General features: G+C 42.7%; 1 protein-coding gene across 1 annotated transcript in view; it reads left to right on the forward strand.

Moving 5' to 3' along the window:
• ARHGEF5 (Rho guanine nucleotide exchange factor 5) overlaps positions 1-6,974 on the forward strand; it is a gene marked incomplete at both ends in the record, with an annotated part of 33,937 nt that extends 26,963 nt beyond the window's left edge. Inside the window, 9 exons of the mRNA XM_080609873.1 lie at positions 439-591; positions 1,910-2,039; positions 2,915-2,989; positions 4,264-4,353; positions 4,655-4,809; positions 5,481-5,642; positions 6,053-6,123; positions 6,444-6,548; positions 6,820-6,974. Of these exons, the coding sequence (XP_080465999.1) occupies positions 439-591; positions 1,910-2,039; positions 2,915-2,989; positions 4,264-4,353; positions 4,655-4,809; positions 5,481-5,642; positions 6,053-6,123; positions 6,444-6,548; positions 6,820-6,974 (1,096 nt within the window). The remainder of the gene's footprint in view (positions 1-438; positions 592-1,909; positions 2,040-2,914; positions 2,990-4,263; positions 4,354-4,654; positions 4,810-5,480; positions 5,643-6,052; positions 6,124-6,443; positions 6,549-6,819) is intronic.
• Between the last annotated feature and the right edge of the window lie 4,530 nt (positions 6,975-11,504).

Genomic DNA, 11,504 nt, shown 5'->3' on the forward strand with positions numbered 1-11,504 from the left:
ATGTGAATCAATTGAGCATAAGTCCTAAAATGTAGACATGACCCCACATGCAAGGAATCCTGTATGTTGTAGGATTCTGTTCTGCTTTTCTCCTGCAGGGCTTGGCTACACATATTGCTAAGCTAGTAAGGTTTGCTGTGTACCTTTTCCATTTCTACTAGTGGGATTATTCTGGTGATATCTTAATTTTCAGTTGTTTCTTGACAACTTCTAAAGAAGTGTGACCTCTTAAGAGCAGAGATCTTTTGCTCTGCTTCTTCCTTGCTATCTAGCCTTAAATTGTCATGGTACAGGCATTATGCTTTCTGTAGAAGTAAAGAGCTGTCTTGTGCTTGTATGTGGGCTGTCAGGATTTTGGAGGACTAAAGCCATTCCTGCTTTACTGAATGACACTGGTATTTTCCTCTCCTTTTATGTCACCGCAACCGTGTGCTGCAGTTTCCTCTTTGACTTGGAGGAGAAATTTGAAGAGGACATGTTCACCTTCCATGTGTGCGATGTGGCTCTGAAGCATGCTCCTGAGTTCCGCAGGGTATATCTACCATATGTAACAAACCAGACATATCAGGAGCAGACCTTCCAGCGGTTACTGTGAGTTTTCTCATTTGTTGCACCTTTCTCCCCTCTTACTTCCTTGCTGCACCTCAAATATCCACTCTTTCAAATGATGGGGAATGCAGGTGACCTCAGGCTGTTGGCCATTGCTTTTACTACACCCCTAGAACAGGCAGGAACCTTCTTCAATTCAGTAGCATTTGGGACAATAGGACAGAGCTGCTGCAGGCTCCTCTCCCTGGCAAAGGAAAGATTAATACCTGATTGTATTGCAGCCTATTCTCTCTGTCTACCTTCTACTGAAGACTGTCTTGGATAATGGTTTTCAGACTAGTAAGAACCAGAAAGTGATAAAATGAAACTTTCAAACTTAACTATCATTAAGAAAAATATGGCTGCTGCCAAAAAGTTTAAAGTGGCTATCCAGGAGTCTTTAAAATGGGGCCAGAGAACACCATCAGTCTGTCTTGCTCTGGATCGTGAAGTGGAACATCTCTTGCCCTCCTCTTCTGTACCCAGTGGCACAACCAAGCATTCGTCAGGCATAGACCCAGCCCTGAAAAAGGTTTCCTTGCGCTGCCTCCCTTCATAACAGCCCGATCCCAAAGAAACTATGGTAATTCTAGGAAGAGACACTGTTCCAAACAGGCTCTTCAGGCAGCATCTCTGGGTGCTGCTGACAGGGGAAGATGTAGTCTCACAAGTTGTTCCCATCATGGAAGGCTTAGTTCCACACAGAAGGGATCTCCAGGATATTGTCTAGGACAACTTCTACTGGGCCTACAAACGTCTTCCCCATCTTTTCAAGGATATGTAGTTGGCTATTCTGGTGGCTGGTGCTACTCTCATATCATTAGCAGATAAAAATGCACTACTGCCCAACATGGAAAACTGGATGGCAGTGGCTGTGTCTAAAGGGGTAAGAGAGGCATTGGGGGAAAGGCAGCTCCTCTCAGGAGTAGCAAGAGAGGGAAAGCAGCTGGTTCCAGACTCTGAACACAGCCCCTGGAGCTGGACTGTTCAGTGTAAGGAAAGAATAGAAACCACCGCTGTCTCTCTGAAAGGTGCCATACTGATACAGGGGAATTGAAATATAGCTGTTACTTCTGGGTCTGATTTCAGAGGGCTATGGCAGAAAGAGGAAAGATATAGTAACAGTTGTACTGCTGTCCTATAGCTGTTAGAAACCCATACTTGCTCTTCACTAGCAGTGTTGCAGCTTCTTAACATCTCTTACCCCAGGGACAAAATCTGACTTGTTGGGAGTACTCCAACACTCACTGAAATATGATAGTAGGAAGACTACTTATTTGCTTTGGTGCCTGGATGTCTTCTTTCTTTACCACTCCCACAGAAATGGAAACGCAGGGTTCCAACAAGTCCTGGAGAGACTGGAGAGTGATCCAGTATGCCAGCGCCTCTCACTGAAATCCTTCCTCATCCTTCCTTTCCAGCGCATCACTCGACTCAAACTCCTCCTACAGGTAACTGTGGTGGTTCTCTGCATTCCTACAGTTTCTCTCAAGATGGCACTTCTTCAAGTTTGAAAGTCCAAGCACGGGGTGTAAGGCCTGCATACAGCCCTTTATGTTGCATCTGTGCAAGTTTGGCAAGATACTGTAAAGCCACTCTATTGTGTATATTGTGAATATGCCTTTGCAAAAACAAACCCATTTATCATCATATTTATGCCTGTTGTGCATTAGACCAGCACCATGAGTTGAATAGGATAGCCTGTGTGAGACAGTGCAGTTTGTATACTGGTTATGACTTTTGTTGCAACACTACATCAGTTGTACTCCAATAAATAATTTATGGAGTCTACTCAGAACATTTGATTTACATTGTATTGAATTGTTTTTCCTTCCTGCTATAAAAACAAAGCAAGGGTTCCTTGGCTGCTCTCTGGAAGGCAGCCTGTCTCTACTTTTTGCCTGCAACATTGACTGATAGGATCCTTCCAGACAGGGAACCTGCAAATCCCTAATGAATTAATTTTGATCTCTTTCTCTGAAATTCTTTTTTGATTATTTGAGCACTATTTTAACAGGAGAAAAGGAGTATCAGGCAAAGAACAATTCTGTTTGTAAGGCTGTTAGTGCTTGGATTAGTGGTTGCTTCCTATGCTATGTAACTTGTACATGATAGTAAATATGATTTAGATTTTTAGGGATGCTGTGTTCAATGCAGCTCATCAGTGACATTCTACATCTCAAATTTCTGGCCTTCCTATCTCCGTATCTCATTACCTACCACTGCTTTAATTTCTTTTGAGGCTGGCATGTTTCTCCTACCCCTCCCAGATACACATGTCCAGCTTTCCCTGTTTGCATTATGAAAAACATCTTTTCTCACACAGAATATCCTGAAGAGAACTCGGCCTGGATCTGAGGAGGAAGTACAAGCAACACAGGCATATGATGCACTTGAAAAGGTAAGGCAGTCAACCCATTTTGCAGCCCAGCAGAAAGGGATCCGGGGGCATTGATTGATGATACCTTCAATATGAGTCACAGCATGCCCTGGTAGCCAAAAGGGCCAATGGTATCCTGTGGTGCATTAAGCACAGTATACCTAACCAGATGAAAGAAGTGATTGTCCCACTATACTCAGTATACACTGGAGTCTGAGATGGGTGGGCAAGATGTCCTATGCTGAAATCCTTAGACTCTGGCTGTGTTCAAGCCAGTGTTATGTCTGTGATACTGTTTTGTAGCTGCCTTGTAACACCTCAGGATGGCTATGTAGACAGCTTCTAGGCTGAAGTACCTCTGTTCCATTCTATTCTGTCCTCACAGGTACTGGCAACAAGCTCTGGGTTATGGAAAATCAGGGCTGATGTCTATCTAACTTGCCTCCTGTTTTTACAGGGGAGCATCTAGTAAGGGCTGCTTCCAAATGACCAGCAATTCGGTCTTTTTCATCTGAGAGATGTCTCTCATATTTCCCCCAGTATCCCAGTGTCGTGGTTTAAGCTCAGTCATAAATCAGCCACACTGTCCTTGCTCATTCCCTGCCTTTTCCTCCCCCAACTCCTGGAGGGATAGGGAAGAGAATCGAAAGAATGTAACTCCCACAGGTTGAGATAAGAACGGTCTAGTAACTAAGGTATAACACAAACCACTACTGCTACTACCAATAATAGTAATAATGATAAAGGAAATAACAAGGAAGAGAATACAATACCACCTGCCAACGGATACCCAGCCCGACTGAGCAGTGAACTAGCCTTTCCGGGTAACTCTCAGTTTACATCCTGGGCATGGCATGCTGTGATACGGAATACCTCTTTGATCAGTTTGGGTCAGGTGCCCTGTCTCTGCTTCCTCCCGGCTTCCCCTCCTCCCTAGAAAGTCCTTGGTCAGACTAAACATTTGAGCAGTAACTAAAAACATCGGTGTTATCAGCGCTGTTCCCAGGCCAAAAGTCAAAACCACAGCACTGCACCAGCTACTAAGAAGGAGAAAAAATGACTGCTACTGCTGAACCCAGGAAACCCAGCTAAAACCACAGAGACTTCATCTGAAGGATGCCTTCCTTAAGAAAGAAGGTGTGAAGAAGTTCAGTGTGCTTGCCTGGAAAAATACTTTTTTGCAAGAGGATGCCTCAGGAATTGTCACTTATGTTGACCCTTGAAGGGCTCCTAGGAGTAGTACTGATCCCACCAGGCAGTTCTGTTCTCACCTCACTGATTGTTTTCCTCTGCAGCTTATCAAGGATTGCAATGAAAATGTCCAGCGCATGAAGAGCACTGAAGAGCTGATCTACCTCAGCCAGAAGATTGAATTTGAGTGCAAGGTGAGCTCATCCATTCCCTGAGCCCTGCTCTATCCTTTTTATTTTCTCTTTCCTCACAAAGTCACTTGCACTGTCTTTTTGTTCTCTTCTCCAGTACACACAGAACTGTTGAACCACAGTATCATACACAGGTCAGCTCTTTACCCAATTGTTCAGAAGGTGACTGCCATGACTTACACCTGTCTAGCTGGAGGGGTGAAAGAACACTTCCTCTAGAGAAAGGCGAAAATGCAAATCCAAAACTCATGGATATGGTCTTCCTTGTACATGCTTGACATAAATGTTTATTGCTGCCTTGCAGATATTTCCACTCATCTCACAGTCCAGGCGGCTTGTGAAGTGTGGTGAGTTGACAGCACTGGACTTCAACACCCTGAGTCCAAAATGGAAAGTCACCACCCGTCCCATCTACCTACATCTTTTCAATGACTGTCTGCTTCTGTCTCGGCCCAAGGAGTGAGTGCTTCAACACAATTCTTGCTGCCCCTTCTAAAATACTTGTCTCTTTCTGGCTCTGTGCTTTGGTGAGAGTCCTTTCCCTCTGCCTGCCAGCAAGTGGCAGCGTTTGTCAACTCACTCTCCTAACCCTACATTATGTGAGTATCACATAAGTATGTGGAAACTGATAGTACCAACTCTTAATTACAACATACTAATAAGATATCTTCTGGTGCCTAGTGCAAGTGCAACACTTATAGGGATGGAAAGGCAGAATATAATATGGAACACTTTAATAATAAACATTATCCTAGTTTTACTTGGTAAAAAATTGCTTCCTAAAGGACAATATGAGGACTAGTGAATGTGCAAATCACTGATTTGTCAAGACAGTAAAAAGAGTGGTTGGTAATGTTGAGTTTTATGGGGGTGGTTTTTATTTTTAAGCTGTAAACTATAAAAAAAAAAAATCTGACAGGACAGAGCTTGGTATTTCTACCCTTTTCATTAAGTTCTCTCTCTCTTCTCTGGCCTTCTGAGACTTCTAGCAAGAACAAAGCTTAAGGCCTGAGCAGATGAAGATTCATTAAAAGCTTTTTGCTTTCCTAACATCAGAAAACAACGTTAACTCACTTTGTAATTCTCATCACTTTAAAACCTCTTGCTTTGTTCCTCTTCTTTACCTGCAGGGGTGGACGTTTCGTTGTGTTTGATCATGCTGCTTTCTCAGATGTGCGTGGGGAGAAGTGTGAGATGAAACTACATGGAACAAACAAAAATGTTTTCCGGCTCTTTCTACTTCAGAATTACCAGGGAAAGAGAGTGGAGTTTTTGTTTCGTACAGAGACACAGTAAGAGCTCAAGTTTACCTTCAGTGTATCCTGTTACCATAGCCAGACACCTCCTAGGAGCCTGATGGTTGTCCCTTAGCTACCCCAATGCTGAAATATCAAACGCAGCTGCTGACCAGAGGACTTGAAAAAACAACCTCTTCCCATAAGAAGACCCTAATGAACCACATTGCTCTTCTCTTATCATAGCTGCTCATGTAGTAGTACCATCTTATGTCATAACATCAGCCTCCAAAAATGGTTTTGCCTTTTCCCATCTCCCTTCTCCACTTCCACTTTCTTGGCTTCCCCTAAGTACCCCCTCCCTGACCCCTCCTGTAAGCAAACCTGTATGCACACACCCCCATTCCAGTCGTCAGACTGTTATCCATCACACTGAATCCTGACACCTCTCTGGTGATGTTTTCCAGCAGTGAGAAGCTGAGGTGGATCTCTGCTTTGGCTCCTCCGCGAGGAGAGCTGGACCTCCTGGAATGCCCTGGTAAGACTGCTCTGCTGCTACAGCAATGGGGGTGGGCTGGAGTCACTGCAGGGTGGAACATCCCAGAATGATTCCAAGGCAGAATACTTGCCTTTTTATAAATAAAGAAGATACTCACGGGCCTTCTCTCAGTGCCAGGTTCTGCCAGTTATTTTACCTGGTTTTACTGTTCCTACTAGGTAGAAGACCTGTAACTTCCCTTTCAGTTCTCTGCTTTTTAGTGTTTGGGCAGTCCTGTATACCCTGCCTGCTCTGGGGCTGATGCACACACGTTTACTGTTGCTTTCTAGTATACAGTTATGATCTTTCTTCCCCTTTAGATGCACCACAGGTTCAATGCATAAAGACTTACAAGGCTCGGGAAAATGATGAGCTGGCTTTGGAGAAAGCAGATATCATCATGGTTATGCAGTACAGCAATGATGGTGAGCAGAATAAACAATGGATATCTTAAATTATGGGTTGGAAGTTACTCTAGTAGTGTAAACCTTTAACAACACAATCAGGTTTCAGAAGAAGCCTCTCCTTCCTGACTGTTAGGTTCAGAAGAAGAAGAAGACAATCTTCATTTTCATTAAGGCACTTTATTTGGAAGGTGAAAGGGGTCTCTTTCTTTGATGTTGGAGGGGGCTCCTTGGGAAGAATGAAAAAAGTGTTAAACTCTTGCCTCATGTTCTGCTTTTCCCCTCACTGTAGGATGGATAGAAGGAGTAAAGCTCTCAGACCGGGAGAGAGGCTGGTTCCCCTCGGAACATGTGGAACTCATCTCCAGCAAACATGCACGACAGAAGAACCTGAAGGAGGAACAACGTGTGAAGAATGCCAAGCAGCAGGTCTTCTGCAAGAAATAAGACTCGTTGGACATGTACAGTCTCCCTGCCATGGGGAAACCATCTTTTTTCTATTGTGCCTCAGAAGAAACGCCTCTGTGAAGAGCATAATACAGCACTTTGACAGAATCAGGTGCTTTTTGCCAAAGAAAGTGGGAATTCAACCAGGGGAAATCTTTCGCTTCTTCTGTGTCACCAGGACTACGGCGACAGCAGTAGGAGGAAAAAAAGTTGCATGTATTGCTTGCTTTGTGATAGCAGGGAGGGACTTCAATTAGACAGAGGTCTGGGATCTGGGCCTCTGGAAATATGTTCCTGGTTTTGCCACTGACAGGTTGCAGGACCTTGGGCAAGTCACTTCAGAATTCTGCGTCATTCTTCCCATCTGTGAAATGGGGGTAAACTTACCTACCTCACTGGATGTTGTGAGGCTAAATTCGCTAGTATTAGCATACTAAGAGCTTTGAGTTCCTGAGAAGGAAGGTGCTAAGTACAGAGCACAGCAAAGTTGAGAGTTTTTCATTTGAAAATCCTCCTGATATCTTGATGGTATTGATCTCCATAGTGTAATTGCCACTCTAGAACAATTTATCTATTTGATCGTGCAAGTCTACTGGTTTTTAGATAGGCAAACATTTCATCTTACCTAAAATTAACTCTGTCTCAGCATACTGGTAAAGAGTCCTTGACAGCACTAGAAAATACACTGGACTTAAGCAAAGTTATTGGAAGCCACTGTGATGACTTCCCCCACCTTAAGAGGTATCAAGCTGAAGAATCTGTTTCACAAAGGCCACCTCTCTTCTGAACAAGTGTCTCAATAAGCCATCTGAAGTGATTCTGTTCTACTCCGTGTCCCACTCAAAGTATAACAGTGACTTTTGACGAAGATTTTTCTATGTGTTGATACATGCCCTGTACAAAATAACCATGACTAGGTATATGCAATGAAGTGGCACTTTCCTGCTGCTCTTAATCTGATAGCTGACATGGTATTGCATGCACCATTTTGCACACTTACAGAAAACACTGAGATATTTAGCCACTGTAGATAAAGTCAAAATATGTACCAGGGGCTTTGTTCTTTTTTAGAACTCTCTGGTTTAAAGTCCAGTTTACATGCAGTCCTGCTTTTGTGCAGAACCTGTCTATTTGAGGATATGCCTTCAACTGTAAAATACTATTTCTTTGTTAAAGTGTTTGCATTCAGTCAATGCAAGATCAAGTGTAAGAATCAATACACCAAAGAAAGCAATGTGTAGCCTTTTTGCATTTAATATATTTGAAGAATTGGTTATCTTCACATCTCCAGCTTTCTTTCTCTGTAACATTCTGCCTTTAATTTCCATTTATGGTGTATCTAGTATAGCTTATTACAGCCTATTTATATCAATTATTTTAGCTGGATTGAAAAACCAGTTGCTTTCAGTCCTAATAAACTCATGCACTTCTCCAGTTAAAATAAACTTGTTACTTAGGTTTTCATGTCAAATGTAAGTAATTCAATATTTACTGAATATATGTTCAGTATTTTCATTATATTTTCCATATAAATTTCATCTCTAAGTGAATATTAAGTACAAATAGCTATATTAGTAGAGGCAGTGAAGAAAGCTTGCTTTAACCATCCATGCCTTAAGTTTCTTTAGGGCATTAACACCAGCCCTGAAGTGGCTGCTGCTACAGGTTTCATAGTGGTGTTAGTTATCATTAGTATATCAAGGATGACCTACAGAAGGATGACCTAAAGGGATTACGTACAGAAGATGGAAGTCCAGTCCACTATACCAGTAAGACAGAATGCAATAATGAGATTTTCTTTTAAATCTATGGTCCAGGCTACGATCTGCCTACACTTTTTTCCCCCTAGACCAACTGAAGCTGGTTCCTACCTAAGAACAAAAGCAAAGGCCTACCTCAAATGAAAACAAGTGATAACTATGAACTGGCAGTGTGCCCTTGCGGTCAGGAGGGCCAAGAGTATCCTGGGGTGCATTGGGAGGAGTGTGGCCAGCAGGTCGAGGTGATCCTCCCCCTCTATTCAACCCTAATGAGGCCACATCTGGAGTACTGTGTCCAGCCCTGGGCTCCTCAGTACAAGGAGCTACTGGAGAGGGTCTGATAGCCCCAAGGATGATTTGGGTCTGGAGCATCTCTCTAATGAGGAGGGATTGTGGCAGCTGGGCTTGTTTAATCTAGAGAAGACTGAGAGGGTATTTCATTAATGCATATCGGTATCTCAGAGGTGAGTGCCAGGAAGATGGTGCCACTCTTTTTGGTGGTGCCCAGTGCCAGTCTGAGGCATCCCATATCCATATCAGTTTCATCTTTGCTATGGGTATCATGAGGAGGCAGGCCATACATACTATTTTCAATCAGAAGTCGTCTTGTTAAAATACTTGAAAGTCAGGAATTCTTTACTCTTTCAACTTCTGCTCTCAAAAGCTAGCTGGCATATTGTTCATTAGAGATTCCCAAGGTGGTTTCTATGTTAAGTTCCATATGTTTCTTGTTAATTGTCTCATCTGTTGAGACGGATGAGAAACTTCAAGGCCACTGTTACGATTGACAGCACTCTATACTGTATAACTAGTCAGCTCCAAGGTTAACTTCTTCCTGTCACAGTCGCAGCCTTTATTTCCCATTGTCAGGTTTTTGTATGCTTAGGAACATTTAAAGATCAGCTTATGCTTCTAAGTGCTTATGCCCTGTCTGCTTTAACTTACATTTCAGATAGGCCTCCATTTTTAACTAGTTTTTGTGCCAGCACCATTCCACCACCAAAATCCATAAACAAATCTCCTGAATTGCTTTGTTTTTTGGAACTGATTAACATCTCCTTGGTTTGTACAAACTTAATAGTACAATATAGCTTACAACTGCACATTCAGGAGGCTAGAATCAAGTTGACAGAGTACCCACTGCATCCTATTAAGGTTTTAATTACGTGTCAGGATCTCTCTGTGCATTATCTAATGTGGATAACCTGACTTCTCAGAAAATCACTATTAAAGCAGAAATACAAGCATAGAGTTTGTCAGCCAAATCCCGTACTTTTCTAGAAAAATCCCCAAAGAAGGTCCAACAGAATAGGACCACTATCTGAGAGTATCTTGATCAGCTGGTATCAAGATACCAGTGTATCTTGAACAGCTGGCTATAAACTGAAGCATGAGGAAAGCATCAGCTTCCACAGGAACCTGTGGAGACTGATATAGTGTATCTGAACAGAAGGAATTCAGTATTTCTATAGAAAAAAAATGAAAGCATTCAGAGGGCAATTACACTCATTTCTTTGTGGTAAGAACAAAGATGAAATACAGCATGAACTACATTTAAAAAGTTCTGTTGAGAGTCTGAAAAAATCAAATGACATTCATAAATATATATGTGGCTCTAAAACAAACCAACCACAAACTCACAGCCCTGGAGACCTCTGTTGGTCCCTCCTAAAGGAAAATAAAGTATTCTCCACAGTTCTTATTCTGTTTCACAAAGCTAGAAAAAGCTGACATTAAGACCAGAGTTCAGTAAATAAACACAACATTGCTCAGAAACAAGAACCTCTAAACCACTTAGTGATTCTTACCTTTGTGCTTTTATCTAATATTGAAGAGGTCCCATCCCCTCTAAGATCAGAGTTGTATTTTGTCAGATGAATGCTGCTAACAAGTTAAATGCCAGTTTAGCCACAATAACATCCCATTGCATGTGGTGCCTGTGCCAGGTGCACTGACAATCATTATACTGCCTCCAAAATGCTGGCACACGTGTTTCAGGTTATACTCATTTAGCACAATGAAACTACTCTCAGGTGAAAGCATTTGTAGAAGCAGCACCTTTGATGCTGGAGCCAACTTTGAAACAACGACAGGATAAATATGTAGAATGGTGCCATGCCAGCAATGAGATACTGAGCCAGCAACAAGACAAGGATGAAGGATGTTCTGTCCTGGTGCAGCAGAACGCAATTAAGCAAATCACATTCTTCCAGCAAGCACTGTCTTTGCCGTTTGCAGACACACGACTTGTATTCACAGCCAGCTGCACTTCACTTGGTGGTTAGGAAAGCTGTACAGAGAGCATGCAAGAGCAGAGGGTCTGGCTTCTGAAATCATCACGACCCAAGCTACAGCATGGGTCTCTCCATCCACTGAGTGTGAGAAGGAAGTCACTAGGCTTGGTTCACACCTGCCCTTCATCTCATGTAGACACCTGCAAGTGCTCAGAGCTGGTTTAAATGTTACCTGGGCAGATGACAACACTTGCAGTAGTGTGAGATCACCAACTGCCTGGTACCACTGTTAGGAACCTTGTTTTCTCTAAGAATTGTTAAGCACTGAAAGGATGCAGAATACAGTACCTGAAAGTCAAGAAGCATTGCTTACTTCTTGCAGCCACTGCTTATGGAGAATGAGAAGCACTGCTAAACAACTGTGGCCAGAGCACATAAAAGAAATAATGAATCTGCCTTCCTGCCAGCCCCCAAGAAAAGATAACAAGGTTCATCTCATTCATATGAAACGCTCCAATTCTGTAGCATCTGGGTTT

Source organism: Psittacula echo (assembly GCF_963264785.1).
Source record: "Psittacula echo genome assembly, chromosome: 1".
Classification (NCBI taxonomy): Eukaryota; Metazoa; Chordata; class Aves; order Psittaciformes; family Psittacidae; genus Psittacula; species Psittacula echo.